Source organism: Trichosurus vulpecula, chromosome 3, assembly GCF_011100635.1.
Source record: "Trichosurus vulpecula isolate mTriVul1 chromosome 3, mTriVul1.pri, whole genome shotgun sequence".
NCBI lineage: Eukaryota > Metazoa > Chordata > Mammalia > Diprotodontia > Phalangeridae > Trichosurus > Trichosurus vulpecula.
Window position 1 is genome coordinate 92,179,508 of NC_050575.1, and position 22,748 is coordinate 92,202,255.

General features: G+C 38.1%; 1 protein-coding gene across 4 annotated transcripts in view; it reads right to left on the minus strand.

Annotated features, from left to right (window-relative positions):
* The window catches only part of FBXO38 (F-box protein 38), a 119,345-nt gene that overhangs the window by 41,489 nt on the left and 55,108 nt on the right, over window positions 1–22,748 (minus strand). For all 4 annotated transcript variants that reach the window (XM_036750853.1, XM_036750854.1, XM_036750855.1 and 1 more), the window contains 6 exons: window positions 17,638–17,775; window positions 14,227–14,320; window positions 13,517–13,647; window positions 8,155–8,325; window positions 6,570–6,712; window positions 4,745–4,955 (listed from right to left, as the gene is read on the minus strand). In XM_036750853.1, the coding sequence (XP_036606748.1) occupies window positions 4,745–4,955; window positions 6,570–6,712; window positions 8,155–8,325; window positions 13,517–13,647; window positions 14,227–14,320; window positions 17,638–17,775 (888 nt within the window). The remainder of the gene's footprint in view (window positions 1–4,744; window positions 4,956–6,569; window positions 6,713–8,154; window positions 8,326–13,516; window positions 13,648–14,226; window positions 14,321–17,637; window positions 17,776–22,748) is intronic.

The following is a 22,748-nucleotide window of genomic DNA, read 5'->3' on the forward strand; positions in this document are numbered from 1 at the left end:
CCATTTCTTCTAAATATTCATTAGTTCTTGGGAAAAATATTTTTTCTTAGTCTTTGCTTGTAGTTGTTGTGAAATTATTCTCTCCTTCTGGGGCATCCCTAGATTTGCAATAATTTTTATATTGGTCAGTGTTTTCTTTGATCTACTCACCTTGCTAGTATTAATTCCAGAACTGGGGCCTTGTACCAGGTCCAGGTTTTTCTATGCTTCTGAGTAGAGTGGTCAACTCAATTGGTTCCTTGGGGATTCAGAGCTCTGAATTTTCCAGGCCCTCTCTGACATCTCAGGACTAAGTGTTAGGGACCTCAGAGCCCCTGTGCCTAAGTCATCATGGTCTGAAGACTTTAGTACTGCTGTTACTTTCTGTACTTTCAAAGTAACTTTACTCTAGGGTTTTCTCGGAGATCTTTGCTTTTACTGTCTAAGAATGGAGTCTTGTAAATTACATATCATTGCCTCTATTCAAACTAGAAGAATACCCTGAAGTAGCATTGGCTTTGTTTATCCTCAGGCTCTTAGAAAATGTTACATAGTTCTGGAATAGAAGGAATCATTTACTGAATATTAGAGATGTTTTTATTATTAATTGGTCTGGTACAAACTTAAGGGTTTTGCTAGAGTAGGTATATGGGAGCTGGTTGGACTGTCATTTTGGCAATCAACTTAGTCAGAAATTTTATTTTCTTGAGATTTCAGGTTGACCTCACAGTGCTTTGGGTGGAATCTCTATGGAAGACTTACATACAGATATAGGTAAGAACTGAATAATATATAATATGTTATTTATATATACATACACATATGTACATGCATATATATATATATACACACACATATGTATACATATAACATAACATAACATAACATGTCAGTTTGGAGCTATACCAGAGAAGGAAGTAGCCAGATGGATCTGATCAGGTAACACCTAAAATATCTTAATATAATTAAATAACCAAATACCTGAATATATACTTATCATTGAACATTCATCTTTTTTCTTGTATGGTTAAACTCAGATTTTCAGGGTAAGTCACCATTGACTGAATCCTGAGCTCCTTGCTCTCTGGATCACATTATGCCATTCCCTCCTATGTTTCATGGCAGGTGCACAATATCTTGTGTTATTCAGATTTCCTTTTCTTTGTATTTGCAAATAGTAGAAGAAACAATCATTAACCTTACTTGGGGAAATGAGAAATTTATATAGAAAAAAAAAGAATCTTGTATGTTTTATTAATAGAGTGAGTACAGCAGACATTCAAAAGAGAGAGAGTTCACTGAAGAATTCTAGTGGCTGTAGAAGGCTTCATAGAAGAGTTTGAGAATATACAGAATCAGTACTTCCTTGGCCTATATTGTTTCATGTCCTTTCCTTTTGAATTTATAGACTGATTGAGATGGAAGAAATTTTAAGAGATTTAGCCTAACCCTCTCATTCTGAAAATGAGGAAGTTGAGAGATTCATCACCCAGAAGGCAGCAGTGCCAGAGTTTATAAAGGATTCAGCCACAGGGTCAAAGCCAACAGCAAGAGGTCACCTGGATTCAACGCTCAGAATCCCCTGCATCAGGTCACTTAGAACAAACTGTGGATGAAGTCCCTTTCCCAAGAGAGCAGCATGTTGTTCTGACAAGAAAGGAGACATCCCCAACCCCATCTCCTCCAGCTAAACCAACGATGCCAGAATGCCCAGAGCAGAATGCAAAAAGATAAATAAAAATTAAAAAACAAACAAACAAAAAACTCAATAAAGAGCTATTGTGAGGTTAGGGATGTTCAAGGCACAAACTCAGAATAAAAAAAGGAACAATTCTAAAACACCTACAAGCAAAGCTTCAAATGAAAGAACAGTTTGCCCCCAAAATCAATGATAATTCCTTGAAGAAATGATGCAAGAGTTTAAAAAATGTTTTAAAGTATTATAAACTAAATGGGAATAATAGATAAAAGAATTGGAAAAGAAATGAGAATAAAGGAGTAAAATGAATAGTTTGGAACAAGAATTACAAAATCTTATTCAAGTAATAAGACTCCTGAAAATTAGAATGGGCCAAATGGAGTCCAACGACTTCATGAGAAAACAAGAAATATTAAAATGAGGCTGAAAGAACAGAAGGAAATGTAAGGCGTAACACGTCAAAAATTAAGGACCTGGAAAACAGGATAAGGAAAGATACGATCACCGTACTACCTGAAAGCCATGACCAAAAAAAAAGCCTTGATTTCACGAAATCATGAAAGACAATTGCCTAGATCTCTCAGCACCAGAAGGTAAAATGAAAACAGCAAAAATTCATAGTTATCTCCTCAAAGAATTCCCCAAATGGAAATTTCTAGGAATGACATTACTAAAATCAAGGGCTTGTTACAGGTCAAAGAAAAACTACAGCAAGTTGCCAATAAGAAAGAGTTTAAGTAATGAGGAAGCAGAGTCAGAATCATATAAGATTCAGAAGTTACCACCATAAAAAAGCCAAGAGTATGGCATACCATATTCCAAAAGGCAAAAGATACAGGCTTACAACCAAGAATATATTACCCAGCTAAAAAGTGAATGTAATCATACAAGGGAAAAAATGGATTTTTAATGAAACAGAAACACTTTCAAGCATTACTGATGAAAAGACCAGAGCTAGATTAAAAATTTAAAATACCATCATGAGAATAAAGAGAAACATAAAAAAGTAAATACATTTTTGAAAGCTATGTTTGAAATTGGGAGTAAAGAGGGTACTGATATAAGTACTATTATATAAGAACTACACTCTTTAGATTGTGTGTGTGTGTGTGTGTGTGTGCGCTTGTTCCTGGGGAAACAGGGAGTGGGAAAGAGAGAGTAGATGATTTAGATGATTGTTAATCAAAAAAAAATTTAAATTAATAAAATTAATCTTTTTTAAAAAAGATCATTTCTGAAACAAAAAATAAAGCATGCTTTAGAACAACATAGGCATTATCTAAGTTCATGATAGCTGGTGAGGGCAAAAACTGAAATCTATAGTATAAGGGGCCAAACTAGTCTATATTTTACTGTCTTATTCAATGATCACAAATAGTCTATGCAAACTTTCAATTACAAAGACTATTTAAGCAAATTCATCTTTTGAGACTCAGTCAAGGGCTAGACTGAATCAGACATTAGACAATAAAAGAATATTATCATGAAGGCAGTCTACATAACAGTAGGTTACTCTGCCTCCATTAAAGACTCTGAAATGAAATAAGCTCCTGCTGGTACACAGCACACAGACCAGGAGAAATGAGTCTCTCTTCACATCCCAAAAGGTCAAGTCGGGAAAAAAAAAAAAGCCAAGAGAATAAACTTACTGAACCTTTTTTATGGGAGACAGAGAGGCAAAAGAAAGAAGGGCAGGGGCACTCAGGTTTTCATGTGCTCAGTTCCTAAGTCACCTATGAAGGCATCTTAACTCTTTGATCATTGCAACCTCCACATCTATGACGAGAATTACCTGTCATTCAGTGTCTGTAGAAAACATTGCTATTCTCCTCTGTAAGGAGGAAGTAAAAGATAGAGTCATGCCTGATTTTTATGATGTAGGGCTAAGCTAAGCCAAACTCTTACTCACCTTCTACATTATTACCTTTGCCTTTACGCTTCAACCCTTACACCTATCATGGCTTTCAAATTCTACTTCCCCTCTCAATAATGGTCAATTTCATTTGTGACTTTCCAAACTTCATCCCCTTCTTATATCACTACATCCACATAGATTTACCAAACACTATGAGAATAGCTAGAAAGTCACTGAATCTAAGATTTAGAAGAGAACATCCAGGTGATAGATAATCTCCACCCCCACAACTGAAGCATTAATTGTCTCTACAACCTCCCCAACAAGTTAGATTACCCAGCCTCTGCTTAAAGACCAAAAGTGGGAGGGAACTCTAACTGCCAAGCTCATTCATTCCATTTCAGAACAGCTCTGTTAGAAAGTTTTTCATTAAATCAAGGCAAAATATGCCTCTCTGTAAACTCCCTGTAATGCCTTAGTTATGGCCTATTAGACCAAGTAGAACAAATCTAACCCTCTTTCATATAACAACCCTTGACATATTCAAAGTTAACAAAAGCAGGCTCCATCTTCTTCCCTCCTCTCCTTAATACAAACTGAACATCCCTGGTTTCTTTCATTTATTCTCATAGAACCTCATTTTCTGTAACTTTTCGTGGATGCACAAAACATTGTCACTAACAAGTAGTGTACCACAACTGGTCACGATACTCCAGATATAGTGTAATGATGGTAAAGCACAGTGGGATTATTTCCTCTTTTTGTCTAGATAATCAACTTAGCATTACTAGACTGCAGAACTGGAGCTCAAAGGCACTTCAGAGGTTATCGAATCCAATCTTTTCATTTTACAGATGAGGAAGCTGAGGTCCAGGGAAAAGATTAAGTGACTTCCCAACGTCAAACTCCCCCAATCACAGTAGGTTTTACCTTAGCTGCTGTGCCCTAATGTTTACTACTAGAGAGCTTGTAGGTAACTAGGACGCTCAGGTCCTTTCCAAATGAACTGCTGTCAAGTCTGTTGTTTTGCAAAGGCAAACAAAACAAGAAATGCTTATTTGCCCTCTGTCTGCTCAACCAGTCAACCTAGAAATAAAGAGGATGATGATTCCAGGAAGAAGAAAGAAAAAGGAGGTGGGAATTGGGGAGAAAGAGAGAGAATGCAAAGTAAAAACTGTTTCTGTCTCGAGCTCACAAAAGGTCAGGGTTACCCTCAGCTGCAATCTGCTGCTCTTCAGCCTGTCCATCCTGACGCATCTCATTCTCCTCATTCTGGTCATTGGCCTGCTGGGGATTATTGTTGGGTACATTGGGGTTGTTGTTTTGATGATTGTCATTTTCATTGTTGGAATTCTGGTTGCTCACCAGGGCTGATGAAACACCAATTCCCGTACCTGCACTCAGACCAACACGTGCACAACCCTAAGGAAAATAGACAACCAGATATCAATGACAAGGCAATGATTACTCCAAATGCCTAGTAAAGTAAAAATTCAAAACATTTTTACCTCCTAATTTTTGCCTAAGACTGAGCCACTCTAAATGTTACATGTCCCCAAGAAAAGGGATTTAATGATGCGGAGATAAAAGAAGGTGATTTATGAGCTGTAGGTTTCTTTATGTTGAACTCATATACGATTCTGCTTGTTTGGAATCATTTTACATATTTTGTATGAGTTGATATCTTGATTTTCTGGGACAGAGGATATGGCAATGTGATACAGTGGAAAAAACACTGGACTCTGAGCAGGAGATCCGTATTTAAGCCCTGGATCCAAAAATGACTTAACTGTGTGAACATGGTCAAGGCAATCAGCCTGAGTCTTGGTTTTCTCATATGCAAAGAGATAATATCTGCATAAAATAGCTCATGGGGGTATTGTGAAGAAAGTACTTTGTAAGCTCTAAAAGCATGACAGAAATGTAGACTATCACTACTGAAGTTGGTGAAAATCATCTGTATTCCACCCCCATTCCCCACCCCCAATCCAAGTTCATGGACCTCCTGAGATCTTAAACCCAGGTTAAGAACCCTGGCTCTAGGCCAATGTACTCACTCATTTTATAGATAAGGAAACTCAGACCCAGGAAACAGAAGTGACTTTCTCAATGGCAAGAAGACACAGAGCTACAATACAAACATAGGTCATCCAGCTCCAAATATAACAACCTTTAAACTACACTATACTGTAGCTCGGTTTGGCCAGAGTGCTCATGGGAGTAGGAGTAATTCAGACCACGTGACTGAAGCATCACCACCTGGTGTCTGCATACCTAAACTGCAGATTCAGTTTTCTCTGGGGGTAAATAAAACTTTTAAAGGTATAATTTACTAAGTTACAGAAATTTGGAGCTATAAGGAATGCTGGAGATTATATGTCAAACACTTTGTTTATAGAGGAAGAAACTAAGGACTACTAGGGGACACTTCCCCATAAGTTGGCAAGTTCTAGTACAATTGGGTATCTTAGCCCCCAATCTTTCAGTCTCTAAGAACAGGACTTTCAAGATGGGTCAGAACACATGCCAGACAGGCAGATCACAGTCTGGGCTTTGACCTTAACTTGAATGGGAAGTAAGATTTCTTCCATCAAAATGAATGGAAGAGTCCAGAGAGTCTTAACCTGTTCCTAACTTCTCCAAGTGCCCTTCTCTAGTTTCCTCTTCTCTGTAAATTACTGCAAATAGTATACATATCTGCTTAGAACTGAGAAATAATTTAGTCCAACCCCTTTATTTTACAGAAGAGGAAACTGAGAACAAGAAAGAGAAAGTGGCTTACAGTCACATAGTATGCTACTGGAAGTACCAGCAGTAAGACCCAGGTTTACTGATTTCTAGTTTATAGTTTTTTTCTAAACATTATGCTGCCTAAACTATTATCTGTATAACTTTCACAGAGTTTTCAAAAATTATTCCTTGTTTATAACTTTCAAAAAGTGGACTTGTTTTCAGAATACCTGTTGCAGATCATATTGTTTTGTTTAGTTCCTGAGCTCCAAAATAAGCCAAATAAATATTCCCAGTGTGATCTACCTTGGGTGGTTCTCGAAACATCTGGTCCAGAGAGATAAACTCCAGGCTTGGCAACAACTCAATGAACTGACTGAAAGATTCAAGTTTAACTGCATGGCATCTCACCAAGGTGAGGTCAACCAGCCGTGTCCATCTTGAATGGTCTGCAGAAGAAAAAGTGAATAATTTCAGGTCTTAAACTCCTTTAACTTTGCTTCCTATTTTAGGCGGCCAAATTTGTTCCACTAAAATAATAGCACAGCATAGTCACAAAAGGTCATAAATAAAAAAAAAAAATAGAGACAAATTTTAGAACTGGAATCACAGATGTTATCTATTCCAACCTTTTCATTTAGCAGGTGAAGAAACTGTGGGCAAGAGATGTTAAGTGATTTGCCTAAATTGTATCTGGCAGAATACAATTATAATTGGCAGAGCTAGGATTCATACTTTGGTCTTTTGACTCTAAATTTGGCACTCTTTCCACTACAATAGGATCCCTCATTCCTACTGTTTCCCTTTCCTTCGCCCTCCCCCCACCACACCCCCCAGCCTATCTATTAAAAAGAAGTCAAACCTAAGGTCTCTAACTCTAAATGCAACATTCTACTACACTATAATGCTTCTGCAGCTCTTACCTATGACACTTTTTTAAACCACCACTGTAAAAAAATTAGTGAAAGCTAGTCCTCTTAAACATCAGTTTAAACATGCTGCATTGCTAGAGCAACCAAATGTCAATGTGACCTCAAAGTCTCTTTATGATTCCCTAGGGATATAGGACTATTAGAATCCAATTTCTGGTATATAAATGTCTGTGTGACAAACATTCTAAAAGGTTTGTCTTTCAGAATATACTTGTTGTGGGTTGAGGCCTATTGTGAAGATAAAGAGAATTTCAGACATAAGAAAAAGGTCCTCCAAATTTGTATTGACTTAAAATAAGCATGATTGTGGTAAGTGAATTAACCTAAAATAGTATTAAGTATAGGATTATGTTTGGAACTGAAAGGGACCTTAGATATCATTTGATCCAATCCCCTTTTTCCCTTGTTAAGTAAAAAACAGAGGCATGGCATGGTACAAAAAGAACTGAATCTGAAGTTAGAAGACATGAATTTAAATACTGGGTAACTCTGAGCACATCACTTAACCTCACTGGTACTCAGTTTCCTCATCTGTAAAATAGAGGGTTAGGAAACATCACACCTCAGGTCTCTTCCTACTCGTAACACAGGTAATAAGTAGCAGAGCTGATATTTAGCCACACAAGTCATAGGTTATAAGATTTGTAGACTTTAAAGAACTGTATAAATGTCAGCTGTTGTTACCTACCTCATGAGATTATTGTAAGGCAAGTGCTTTATCAAATTCATTTGATGGAAATGTGAGGTGTTAAATTTGCACTACCTCAGACAACTTGTGTGAGGAAAGCATGACAGAAATGAAAACAGCTGCTAATTCCTGAAATGGAGCCTGCAGCTCCAAGATAAAGCAAGATGAATGTGGACCATGTTTTTGAACTGGTAAGGAAGCTCTAAATACAAGGTGGTGTCATTTTATTTTGGCTACACAGTAATAGTTTATATCTTTGAGTTTATAGTACCTGTGATCCAATTATTTGGGTTATGCAGATGAGGACAATTGTAAATGAGCAGGTATTTAATACAGGAAAAAACTTCATTGACAGCTTTCATCCCGATATCTGTGATGATGCCAGGATTTTCCACAACATCAGCCAAGCCATACTTCACCAAATCAGCATTGGTCATTTTGCCTAGAATGAGAAACCAATGTCAGAATGTCAAAGTCCTAGGAGAGAAATAACTCTGCTTATTTCCTACCTTCCGCCCACCTTACATGAAGAACAAGGTTTCTTTTATAATGTAAAAACCTAATTTTAATAATAATGCCTCAATACTTCAAGGATCCCTAATTTCAGCTGTGTGGCTAAACTCTGTACCAATATTTCACCTATATTAGAAAGCCCTCCAACACCCATCTATGCAAATTTTAATGAGTTGCTATGGACAAATAAATTTATCACTCAGTAGTCAATGCCCAGTGACAAGACTCTCCAGGCTTAGCTAAGATAATGCTTACACATGAGGCACACCTTCACATCATAATGAGGAATGGGACAAAGATTCTTAATATTAAGAAATATGAATTAGAAAAATTTCATTTCCAATCATGAAAGCAATAAAATTGAAGACAGAAAATGAATGTGACATCTGACAGCCCCTAAAGAATAAATTAAAAATATACCGTATTGGCCAAAATATAAGGTGAGGTTTTCAGTTCTGGCTTTAAAAAAAAAAGTAAAATAAAATTCTAATAATATAACTAAGCTCACATTCAAGAGTTATGCTCTTGGGAATCTAACATTTGGATTACAAAAGCAGGAGGCTTAGAATACTTCTTAAAGTCCCCACCAAGAATAAACATACAGCTCTAATTGTTCTTGCTAACAGGTGTCCAGGACAGCCCCCAAACAGAAGGCTGGTGCCTCACTTGATTTAGGCAGCTTTTCTACCACCAGTAGAATGAAAGAATAACTCCTTTCTCAGTGGAAGCCTGGGTCACTGCAGGCTTCTGAGAGGGTCCCCCATCTGTTCACTAGTAGAAAATTACAACACAGTCATGTGCAACCAGTTGAATTATATAATCTAATAGAACGTAGAAACTGGAAGGAACTTTCCTTAGAGATCATGCAGTTTAATCCCTTCATTTCAAAGATGAGGAAACTAAGACTTAGAGTGGCTAACTGACTTGCCCTTTACTTTCAGGGAGAAACTATGTTTTTTCAGCTCCTTCAATCCTCACTTGTCCCCACTACCTGCAAGCCTCTCCCTCATTCTAGCCACAATTTGCCTTCTTTTCTCCACAATTAACTTCAATTCTCCTGTACCCAAGTGTCTTCCTGAGCTACAATGTTCAATGTTTTCCTTCGGTCTTATATTTCTGATCTTATAGCACATGATTCTTTTCTAGGAGGGAAGTGTGATATAGCAGAGAGAGTAATGGATGTGAAGGTAGAATATCAGGATTTGGCTCCCGATTCCCCTACTTACTACCTCTGGGACCTTGGGCCATCAGCGTCATTTCTGGGATTCAGCATCCTCACATGCAAAATGAGGGGATTGAATAAAATGAATGCTATGTTCCTTTCCAGTTCTAATGATGTAAGAAGCCATGTGACATAGAAGGAAACTAAGTTCAATCAGAGGACCTGGTTAGAATCTTTGCTCTCTGTGTGACCTTGTACAAGCCACTCTACTTCCCAAATCTCAGTTCCCTTATCTGTAAAATAAGGAAATTTGACTAGATTAGAAATTATGATCTTTTCCCTTATTCCACCTATGGGCCCTCTAAAATTCCAAGAATCATTTCACTTCAGGAAAGCATAATGCCTAGCCCTCCTCTTTGGGTCTTCCCTTTTTCAATTCAATTAAAAGAGTATTTATTATGCACCAATTATGTGTAAAATACGAAAACAAAAAAATGAAAGTAGTCCCTGACCTTAAGGAGCTTACAGTCTACTATGGGATACAATAGGCATACAGATAAGTAAATACAAGATAATTTCAGGGGGGAGGAACACTGATAATTAGGGGAATCAGGAAACAATTAGGTAGGTTAGGTAAGGAGTGGTACCTGAACATAGTCTTGAAGAAATGAAAAGATTCTAAAGGACAGAGATGAGGAAGTACATTCCAGGAATGAGGGATAGTCCTTGTCAAAGGCATGGAGGTGAGAGAGATGACATTCTTGGGCATTAACTCACAATATGTAAAACACCACCATAAGCATCCTCAATCTGTAACATTTTCCCCATTAAGGCAGGGGTGGGGGAAAAAGAGTCTGATTTGTTACCCTCTTTCCTAGGCCTTTTTTATGAGTCTTTTCTCCCTGAAAAGGGAGGTTAAACTGGGGTATTGAAAAGGGAAGGCTAGATGGAAAATTTTTAAGGGGCGAGAAGAGCAGCAAAATGATCTAATGGAAAGAACACTGGACTTGGCATCAAAAGACATGGATTCAAAGCCCAGCTTTGACTCAAATTAGTTGTATAAAGTTGGGTGAAGTGTTTTCAATTCATCTCTCTGGGTTTCAATTTCCTCATCTAAAAAAATTATTAATAATTTTTATGTGGCTATTATGAGAAAGGCATTTTTTAAACCTTAGAACCCCAAAGAGTTTTTACTATTATAACATTTATAGCCAAAAGGCACCTTAGAGATCTTCTTTCGTAAGTACCCCCTTTAGTAGAGAATTAAACCAAAGTTCCAGGATGTTGAGTGACTTGTCCATGAGGCCTGTACTTGAACCTAATAAGCAACAGAGCTTTAAGTCCAAATACAGTGTTCTTCCTGCTATATCATGTGTATTCTTGAGGAGTGGCCTCAGACGCCCTTTTCAGGCCATATGGTTTCAAAGGCTGCCCTAGAAGCTATCTTGGGAGGGAGACCCTTGGGATGACTTTAGGGATGGAGAAGAGGAGAAAGGTGGAGAATTGAGAGATGAGAGCTCAAAGTTTAGAAGTCCAGTTTCCAAAACTGGGCAAATCTGTCTGCAGTGATTATGCGGAAAAGAATGAAATTATAACAAAGTCAAAATACCAAAGAAATTACAATGCCAATTTTAAGATCAAGAGTGCCAAAGAAGCAAACACTTATCTAGCTGCTCTTAAAAATGTTTTTGGATTATAAAAAGGCACAAATCTCCTAAGGAGGTCATTACAGATGCACAGCATCCCAATTCAGAACCATTCCAGGATGGGGTAAAAGGATGAAGGGTTAAAATGGATTTGCTCTGTAGAAGCCCAGCTTTGAGCAACATCTTTCAGAATATTTAGAAAGAGATCAGTTTTTCCACCTAATGCCACATTCTTATTTTATATAAAAGACATAATTATATTCTGAGTGCTGAGCAGATGTTAATACTTTTTGCTAACACCATTTTATAATTGTGTATACAAAAAGCAAGAAATAATTGTAAAATCTCCTGGAAATTAGGAAGGACATACAACAGTTAACTTTCAACCTAGGGAACTAAACTCTTTCTTTTATACCACTAGCATAAATCTTATCACATTACTTAATCTGTTCAGAACCCTAAAATCTCTCCTAACTTCCTATCAAGTAAAGTTCAATCTCCTTAGCTTGGCATTCAAAGTCCTTGATAATGTAGTATTACTGTATCTCTCCCATGCACTGCACCTATGTACTCTACACTGTTACCATAATACACAAATGGCCATCCTTATTGCATAATTCTAAGCTTTTCCCCATGTCTGGGATGCCCTCTGCTCTATCTACTGAATTCTCACCATCCTTTAAAACCCTGCCTCCTCTCTTTTAATCGACAATGATCTTTTCACTTATACAGAATTTTGCTCGCACCTCCTTTCTACACTCATTATGCAATAAGGGATATATAAGTTGTTTTTGTGTCATAATCCTTAATTATACTGAGAACATCATGAGGGCAAGGAAGGTACCTGATCTCAATTTTGTTATCCCCAATACCTAAATGGTGCTCTGCACATAGTAGGCTTTCAATCAACCAGTGGAATTATAGAATTTGGGAGTTGGCAGGTACTTCAAAAGCCTTGTCCAACCTATAAAAAAATGAGTGATCCATTCTACATCTCTGGTAAGTATGCATACTTAGCTCCAGTAGTAAGGAACCCACTGATTTTGCCTCCCAAAGTAACCTATTTCAATTTTTGCCAGCTCAAGTTGTTACAAAGTTTTCCCTTAATTCAAAACTAAATCTGACTCTTTGCAGCTAACTTCTCTACTTCTACTACCTGGGCTGTGATTCCTTTCCATCCCCAACCCCTCTTTCTCCCTCCCTTTTCTTCTCAATTCAATTTCACAAACTTATTAAGTACCTACTAAGTGAACAAAACAGGGATTGCAAGGACATAAACAACTGCTCAAGGAGCTTAAATTCTCAAGTCTAACCTCCCTGATTCCTTCCAGAAAACCTTATGAGGCCCCTACAGTCAAGGCAAAGTCATCAATCCCTTTACCAACCTGATCAACCTCCTCAGGACCCATTTAAGACCTTCTTAAAGTATGAATTGAACTACCTCACTTTAAAGTGTCAAGATAGTATCCAAAGAGAATGTTAGGTGTGAATTTCAAGAAAAACAATGAATTAACTCTGGATCTTCTTTTAGGCTGGTTAAAAACATGGAGTGAGAAGGTACAGAGTTCTTGCAAAATAAAAAATATGCTTTTCCTGAGCATTTAACCAATGAGGTGAGAAAATAAGTTCGTGCAATGTATAATGACTTTGATGAGTATACCTGAAGGGATGACTTCCCAATTGCAGGTTCTAGGTTGTTGCTGTGAACAAGCCTTTCAAAGACAACCTGCAGAAAGAGCGTATGGACTGGTTGCTCACTGAAGATCATATTCTAACACCATCTGGAAAAGTCAAGAAACCCTCAGTGGGCTTACTGCGTGAATGGCTACTGCAGGCATGGAATGGATGCTTATTTGAGAGTACTATTAAAGGCTTCAAGAAATGCAGCATAATAAACCCAAATGAAAGACAAACTGTGGGAAAAGGAAGCTTCAGGGCAAAAGGGCTTAGGCAGTGAGAGACAATAAGAAAATTGTGCAGGCAACATTTGCAAACAACTCTCTTCTGCTTATCTGTTGTTGGTGATGTTCTAATGATTAACATTTTGACGTTTCATATGAGAAACCCACCAAATGCTCTAATTTTACAATGTTTTCCTAAGATGAGACAGAGCTAGAAGAGACCTTAAAGATCATTCAGTCCAACTCCTTCATTTTACAGATAAGGAAACCTCCTCTTTGAAAAGTAAAATTGTATTAGGTTTGAGATCACCTTATATATGGGACAATACGGTATATCAAAACTTTGGGTTTCAACTGCTAAGGTTCAAGAGAAGCAGTCTTAGGGATAAAACAAAAGTAGAATAATCTTACACTGCAGTAAAAACTCATCTACATATCCCAGGTGGAGGGTTTCAAACTGTGGGAACTCCAATTCTGCCATCTTGAGTGCAGAAAAGACGCCATCTTTGGTTAGAGAAGGCTGGATTCTAACTTCATGTAACCTAAGAACAAAGAGACAAAGATGAGATCATAAGAAAGTCAAGTAAGATTTCCACTAAAATCAAAGACTTCTTTTGTAGGTCAGTTATGAAAATACTTCTTTCCAAGGATCATTACTATATCACAGAAGCCAACCAAAATAATGATGCTGATTCCACAGATACCAAAGACAAATCCCCAGAGTGATCATTAGACTTTCTCACTACTCATGATAAATGTCATTCCAATTTTGGTTGGTCTGGGCCTCCTATAAGAAAGTTGTCCATATTTACCCTGAGAAACCATGAAGAGAATGGTGATATATGGATTTCCCATTCCTTCTAACACAGAAAGTTGCTACTTTAGTAAGGAGTCTGAAATATTCTAAACATAGTCACCTTCATAACTTTTACAAAGTAGCTACGTCACTTTGGACTATTATTTTTTTTCTTCAATAACTTAAGCAGTACTCTTCAGAACCTTGTGGTCAAGTCCTACTTGAAAAATCGTTCAGTTAAGTGACTTGACCATGCTCACATAGCAGCAGCCCAGAGGAAAAATGGTGTGTAATTTCTCCAAGTGAAACAAAAGAGAAGACATACCTTCGAGCAGCAGTGATGATGAGGTAGCCAAGATCTACTTCAAGAGCATTCTTGCAAGCTCCCAAAACAATAGTGTGCAAATTTCTAAAACCACCTGGACAAGGAACGGGAGGAAAGAAAATTAAAAGCATGCTTTGCTTTTGACCAATGAGCTGTTACTTCAAATTTTACATTTTAGGCAATATTATAGTCAGTGGAAATCAAACCAGTATTCCTGTTCAAGCTGGCCAATTGCTAAAGATGAGTTAAAATAAAGGTTAATCCCTAAAAAACGCGGGAAATGGACGCTGATACAATGTTTCTTAAAGAATGCTAGTGACTTCTCAAGGGAGAAATTTTAATAGGAATTTCAGGAATCTGAAGACTTCTGGGCAACGTGTGAATCATAAGTCAACATTATTAAGTGCCAAGAACTCTGCTAAAGACTAGGGGGAAAAAACCAGTCCCAAAAATTTATTTATAAACAAGGCAAATTCAGGATAAAAAGATAATTTCAGAGCTAAGGGACTAAGGTTATAGAGGACTGGGAAATGCTTCTTGTAAAAAGTGGGATTAGTAGGATTAGTAAATCAGGAAAGCCAAGAGGCAGAGATGAGGGGAGTCTTAAGGTATGGGAGATAGCCAGTGGAACTACTTGGAGTCAAAAGATGGAGTGTTGTAAGGAACAGAATGTATGTAAGGAACAGAAAAGGGGCCAGTGTCATTGACTTGCAAAGTACATTGAGGGGAGAAAGGTCTGAGAAGACTATAAAGATAGGAGAGAACTAGGGTATGCAGGATTTTTAATGCTAAACAAAGGATTTTATCCTGTGATCCTGGAGGTAATAGAAAAATCAGTGGAATTTACTGAATGAGGGCAAAAGGTGATATGGTCAGACCTCTGCTTTAGGAAGATCAATTTGACAGGTGAATGGAAGATAAACTGGAAAAAGGAGAAATCTGAGGCAAGAAGACTACCAGAAAGCTGCTGTGATAGTCCAGGTATGAGGTGATGAGGGTCTCTGTACCAGGCCCCACCACTGGCAGCCATGCTAAGAGCGAAGGTAGCTTATACAAGAGATACTATGTAGGTAAGATAGACAGGACTTGGTAACAGATTGGATGTGGGAGGCTAACAGAACACGGAGCTGATCACTTCTGAGTCAAAACTTGAATGTGTTGCAACAAGATCAGTAACGATAGTTATGGGCTCTCCATTACCTTACCTGATGTTGGTCTTATTCATTCAAAAGACATTTATTAAGCTTTATGCTCAGACCAAGACAAAAATAAAAAAGTTCTTGACCTCAAGGAAGTTTTAAAAATCTAGAAGACTCCCTTTATGGGCATGCTTTAACTTCAATATTACTAACATAGATCACAACTTTCTCTTAAATTCTTACTAATTGGTTTTCATAGGTTGCTATGGCCAAAAAAAAAAAAAAATTAGCATGAAGTCTTACAGGACAACCATTTGGCAATCAGTTTTTCTGCATTTAGCTAAGCCAGTCCTCAAATTATAGATACAAAGTCCATTCCTAGGCCCACATGTGAAGCCCTTCTTCCTTGGTAGTGTCAATCTAGTGTTTGCGTAACAGCTACAGCTTTTCAGAATGTATAATGTATAATCCCTCCACGAAGCGTAGGAGGATGTGAGCACACCTCTAATTATTTAAAGGTGTTAATCAAGGAATGACCAGGGGTAAGTGGTCTCTGGCTTTCTTATGAAGTCTGCATGTGGAATCTCAGCTCTCTGAACTAACTCCCTCATAATCAACCTGCTTAAGTCACATTGTAGAAAGAATTCTAGACTTGAGGGTCAGCAGACATAGGTTTGAATCACAGCTCACACTTACCAGCTACATGAGCATGGTCGAGTCACTTAACCTTAGCTGCATCTTTAAGATGGGAAAAACACCTGTACCAACTACAAGACAGAACTGTGAGGAAAGTCTATAAAACTTAAAACACCGAAATGACCAACGTGAGCTGCTACCAATTTTACGGTATTGGTTTGAATAGGCGGTAATCTCCAAACACCTCCCATGGAGACTAGGAAGCCTTCTCCTTACCTCCTACAACCAAGCACATTTTCATTTCTGATTGGGACCTATGATTCCTTCAGTGATGAGAGATTCTGGGGAGAAAACTGTTTTCCCCAATGCAGACTGGCAACTTTTCTACAACAGAGAGCATTAGAAGTTTGTCTGGAACACTGAGTGAGTGGTTAAGTGTCCTGCCCACAGCCACAGAGTCAGCATGAGTGAGAGATGAGTCTTAAACCCAAGCCTTCCTGTCCTGAAAGCCAACTCTCTAGTCACTGCCCCATGCTGCCTCTAAACCAGATACACATATACCAGAGTTACTTAATTCAAAAAGTATTTTCAAAAGACTCATGTTCATCCTAGTTTTTTAATGAAAATTATTCTAAATTTGCTTTTATATTTTAGTTCTACTGCTCATGCAGTACCTTCTCTTTACTCATATGCATCCTAAACATTTGAACTTTGATTTCTAGCTTTAAGCATAAAACTTAAAATTACATGCAGCATAACAACTGCTGTTTGATGTCTGAAAGGTAAACCTGCTTATACTTCAGCTCATACACTATCAATAAGGAGGGTATTTTTAAGTCTATTCCACTTTGCAAGGTCAGTGGAAATTTGATAGGTTAGGATTTCCTAGTTTTTGTAAGTTGCTTATTTGGTTGATGGTAATTTTAATTCCCAACCCATTGGATGAACCACTTAGGGAGAACTTACGGGAGAATATATGTTAAACAAGGTGGGCAGATATAAAACAATCAGTGGAGAGAGTACCAACATCAATGAAAGCAAAAAGCTTCTTATATCCCTTTTCCCTCCCACAAACAGATGAAATCAAAAGTTCTTGGCATAATGACACAATTATAACCAATATGATTTTATAATAATTTTCATTATCATAAATTTTATTATTTTACCACAGATACTTGCTACCTGGGTCAGAATGTTAATGCTTTAACCATTTATGACAATTTTTAATCCTTTAACACATTTCATTAATAATTAATAATGATTATTTTCCTAAATGTATTTGATGTATTACATGAAAGGGAGAGTAAGATATTTGAGTTGCAAATCCCAAGTCATGAACTCTGAAGTCGTATTCAACCAAGCTGTAAATGGCACAAAAATATCTCAAATAGAATTTCTAATACATAGCCCCAAGACATGATTTGATGTATCAGTAACTAAGCAACAAGCAAGAAGAAAAGGTCTCTCAATCCACTTCTTTTCAAATGACATAAGAAAGGTGTAATTACTAAAAACTGATTTCTATCATTTTTAAAATGAATGAACTTTAAAAAAAAATGAAGCTGCAGAAGGAAATTAATTTTTTACTGGTCTTCAAAGATTGCCCAATACTAAAGAACAAATGAAAGAACTATACCTGATCGCCAACTGTCTTCAACTACGTGTTGGATGAGACCTCCAAGGAAAGGAACTCGAACCAATTCTAATTGTTCCAGGTTTCGGGCAGAAGCTAATCCTGTTACCAATGGGACATACTTCAAAGAGTTTGTAGGCCCTGAAAAAAAAAAACACAACATAATGATATGACAGCCGTGGTGGTAATAGCTAGCACTTATGTAGTACCTGAAGGTTTACAAAGCTCTTCACAAAATTTTCTTATTTTATCCTCACAACCACCCTTGGAAGAAGGTACTATTATTATCTCCACTATACAGTTGAGGAAACTGAGGCAGACAGAGGTTAAATGACATGTCCTAAGTAACTATCTACAGACAGATTTGAACTCAGGTCTTTCCAAGGCTGAGTCCAGCTTTCCATCTACTCAACCACGTACTTGCTTCTACATAACCTTTAGATGAACACTGGAAACTTACTGTTTAGGATTTATTTTCAAATTCGTGCCTACAAATATAACCATAGGAGTTTCAGAAAGCCTAAGCCTAACTTCTCATTTTTCATATTCAGGAATTAATGATCAAAAAGATAAATTGACTTGATGCAGGTCACATTTCCAGCTTCGGTGTGTTCACCAAAGTCCTCTTTTCAAATAACTTCCTTAAAATTCTATGTATGCCTCAAGATGACACAAAAGTGGCTGGTTTTCCAGAATGAGATTTCTCCTTGCAGTAAATAAATGAAAGACACTAGACTAGGAGTCAGAAGGCTTTGGATGTTAATCCTGGCTCTCACTCGTAAGTGACATTGGACCAGGCACTTCTCTTGAGGCCCCCATCATAAAATCAGAAGTTGGACTAGATGATCTCTACTATCCCTTCCTGCTCGAAAATCCCATGCTTCTAGTTTGCCTGCTAATGACCTTGTTCTTAATATGCAAAAACACATCTGAGTGAAATATGAAGACTATCCACGGTATGCCTTCTACATTCCTCCAGCACAGCTGCAACTGTGATTCTACACTCCTGACCACCAAGACAATGAACAATAACCAAATAAGTGTTTTTGAACAATTAGGTGCCAGACATAGTGCTAGCAGGATATAAGCAATTTAAAATGTAAATAGCTTAATACTCTGAAACAATTATCAAGTGAAACAATGAAGCATATAAACAATCTATTGCCAAAGCATAAAACACAGATACATTTTGGATGAGATGACTTAAATGATCCCTTCCAACTGTGGTATGCAATGATTCTATGAATGTAAAGTACTACCAGGGTTCAGAGAAGGGACATAGTCACAGAAAGCTTCATGGAAGAGGCAGTATGATTAAGCAGAGGTGAACTTAGAAATTATCTCCTCTAATATTTGTATTATATAGGTTAGAAAACTGAGGCCAAGTGTGATTAGGTAATTAAGTGTACTCAATGGTTACACTGTAAATTAGTGGCAAGGTGAAGACAGTACACTAGACAGGTAAGGCCAGAACTAAAAGGGCCATGTGGGGGTATAACCGGAATGGCCTTTGTTTTCTTTGAGTGACTCAGCTTACCTCATTGAGCCTCTGGACACTGTGGCTTGCTCTTCCGGGGCAGGAAGCCCAGAGAACATGCCAGGAAGCAGAGAACTTCCTGTGTGATGAGTCTTGGGGCTGGCTGAGGGGAGGTGTTAACGTCTACCCTAGGGGGAGGGGCCAACTCAAGAACCAGTCGGCCCTGGTCATTCAGGTGGCGCTTGATGATGTCAAAAACTCTATAAGAGGGGAGAGGACAGCTTGAAGAGCTCTCTTTCCTTTTCCGGTTGGTGTGGGAGCAACGAGGGGCGTGACTCTGGGCCAGCCCTTGCTCTCGGGCCGAGCCCAGATGTTGGTAACTATGAATTGTATTGGGTCTGTCTGCTGATATTTGTAACTTGCTTGTATTTTGGTTTTGAAGTTCGGGGTGCTGGTTTGTTTTCCCCCCAACTAAATGAATGTTTTGAACCTCAGGGTGCTGGTTTTTTCCCCTGAAGTACATGAATGAATCTGTATTTGGTATATTTCTTGATGCTTGTCTCTTTGCTCGCCTGAACTAATTGAATGCTAACTGAATGCTGGCGTTTTCCCCCAAACTAAATGAATGTTGTCTGTATGCTAAGTGAATGCTGGATTAAAGTAAGCTGGTCAACCCCTTCACCGTGCTTTCCTTGTTTAAGCAGATAAAAAGAACCTGTGCTTTCCCGGCAGCCCCCTGGGTGCCGGCTGTGGGGGAGGGATCTTACGCCCCCACCAAAGCTGCTAGCTGGGTTGTTAAAACAGGGGGACAGTGAAGATAAAGCAAAAGGTAGATGAAGGCAGCTAGGTGGCACAGTGGATAGAGCCCTGGGTCTGGAGTCAGGAAGACCTGAGTTAAAATCCAGCCTCAGACGCTAGTGACCCTGGGCAAATCACTTAATCTGTTTGCCTTAATCCACTGGAGAAGGAAATGGCAAACCATTCCAGTATCTTTGCCAAGGAAATCTCATGGTCCATAGGGTCACAGAGTCAGGTACACCTGAACAACTGAACAGCAAAGACAGAGGGACTCAGAGGGTATAATAAAGAAAAATGTTCTATTTTTCAGAATATGGATAATGAAGGAAATTTGTCCTGCATCACTTGCTATTTATAATGGCTTTTATATTTTTTGCCTTCTCAGCAGATAGAAGGAGGGAGAGAATTTGGAACTGTAAATAAAATAAAATTTAATAAAGAAAATGGGAAAAGGTGAATGTTAAGTAGTAGAAAATAGGTACGGAAAAGTAGGACCTAGAAAGGGAGGCAGAGATGTTTCACCGTGATGTTATAGCTAAGGGAATCACTAAATATTTCCAGCAGAGAAGTGACATGGTAAAAAGAACTACTTTAGAAAAACTAATTTGGAAAAAATATAAATATTGGATTGAATATAAGCAGAACAGAGTCATGGAGCCTAAGTTGGAAGGTGTTCCAGGATGAAATGATGAAAGCCTACATCAGAGTGTTACACACTGGTATGGAATGTAAAGGAGAGACATGAGAGATGGTTTGACAGATTTCCTATTAAAAGGTTAAAAATATGTTCAATATTTTACTAGAAATGTTAGCTACAGCAATAAGGCAAGAAAAAGAAATTGGAGGAAGTACAATAGTCACTCCATAGATGATATCATGGAATAAATACTTGGAGAATCCTACAGAATCCACTAAAAAGCTAGTTAAAATAAGTAACAATTTCAGCAAAGTTGCAAGATATAAAATAAACTCACATAAATCCAGAAGTAAGAAATGGAGAAATTACACTTAAAATAATTACAGACAACATAAAATATTTAGGGGTATATTTGCCAAGAAAATCCCAGGAACAATACGGACACAATTACAAAACACTTTTAATACAAATAAAGTTAGATCTAAACAATATGAAAATCACTATTGTTTAGGCTGAGCCAATATAATAAAAATGACAATTCTACCTAAATTAATTTACTTATTCAGTGCCTTATCAATTAAATTACCAATAAAATTATCTTATAGAGCTAGAAATAGAAATACATGGAAATGTTTTGCATGAATGTACATGTTTAACTTGTATCAATTTTCTTGCCTTCTCAATGAGGGGGGAGAGGAATAGGGGGGGATAGAATTTGGAACTCAAATTTTTTAAAAATTGGTTTTACATGTAACTGGAAAAACAAAATATTTAGACAGTGGGGAAAAAGGGTTAAATATACCTTTCATGATTTCCCCTAAAATATCTTTTGAGTAAACACACACACAAAAACCCAAAAAACAACTCAAGGAAAGTGGTAGAATACAAAGAACATGGTTGGAACGTAGAGCACCTGGCTTAAACCTCAATCCCACTAGTTATAATATGGGTGACTTTGGACAAATTATTTCATGTCTCTGGGCCTGTTTCCTTCACCTGATTAAAAAAGACAAAAAGGGGTGGTAGGATCTTGCCAGAGCTCCCCCCAAAACCTCTCCAAATACCTGTAAAAATGACACTAAACAAATTCTGGGCCGGCAGAATCCACAAGAAGAGAGCGAAACAAATCTCCAGCCCAAGACAACCTGGAGGGTTGACAAGAAAGGTCTGTTGCGCCCAACTGAGAGAGGAGCACAGTCCAGCACAGGCTGTGCCAACACAAACCAGGCCCCAGTAAATCCAGGGTAGGCCTCAAGGAACTGAGTCATTCGCAGCTGTGGCTGTTTCCAGACTTCTCAACGCACAAATGCCAGACAACTTACAACGTCAGTAAGGACTATCAGACTTGGTTGAAGGAGGAGTGCAGTTCAGCCAAGGCCTTAGTACAGCCACGGCCCCAGCAAACCAGGAGCAGGCCTGGGAGTGACTGAATCAGCAGTGGTAGAGGTCACTGATTCTGGAGCCCTTAGCCCACAGATGGTAAGGGGATTGAAACGATCAGAAGGAAAATACAGGGGTCTCTTTGCTGGAACTGAGGCAGGACTCTGTTGATTTGGTCATACTTGGATCTGGGTCACAGTCCTTAGTGGCAGTCCTGGGGCAAGGAGGAGCACTGGCACAGCAGAGCTTGTGACAGCAGTAGAGAGGGAACACTCCTCACAGTTCAAAGGCAGAAAAGAGTGCCCGTGGTCATTCACAGACCACAGCCAGGAGAGGAATAAATAACTCTCCTTGGATCATACCACCTTGGAAGAACTGAAAATGTACCGGTCCCTAGAGGTATCTCTGAAAACAGCTACACAAAACCCCTGAAGCATGGGGCATATGCCCTCCATACTGGAAACAGAACCCTGGCTTAACAAAGAGTTAAAAAGTCAAGAAATAGGCTGAGAAAATGAGCAAACAACAGAAAAAAACTCAGACTACAGAATCTTACTTTGGCAACAAGGAAGATCAAAACATACACTCAGAACACAACAAAGTCAAAACTCCTACATCAAAAGGCTCCAAGAAAAATATGAATTTGTCTCAGGCCATGGAAAAGCTCAAAAAGGATTTGGAAAATCAAGTACGAGAAGTAGAGGAAAAATTGGGAAGAAAATTGAGAGTGATGCAAGAAAATCATGAAAAACGAGTCAACAGCTTGCTAAAGGAGACCCAAAAAATACTTTAGAAAATATCACCCTGAAAAATAGACTAGAT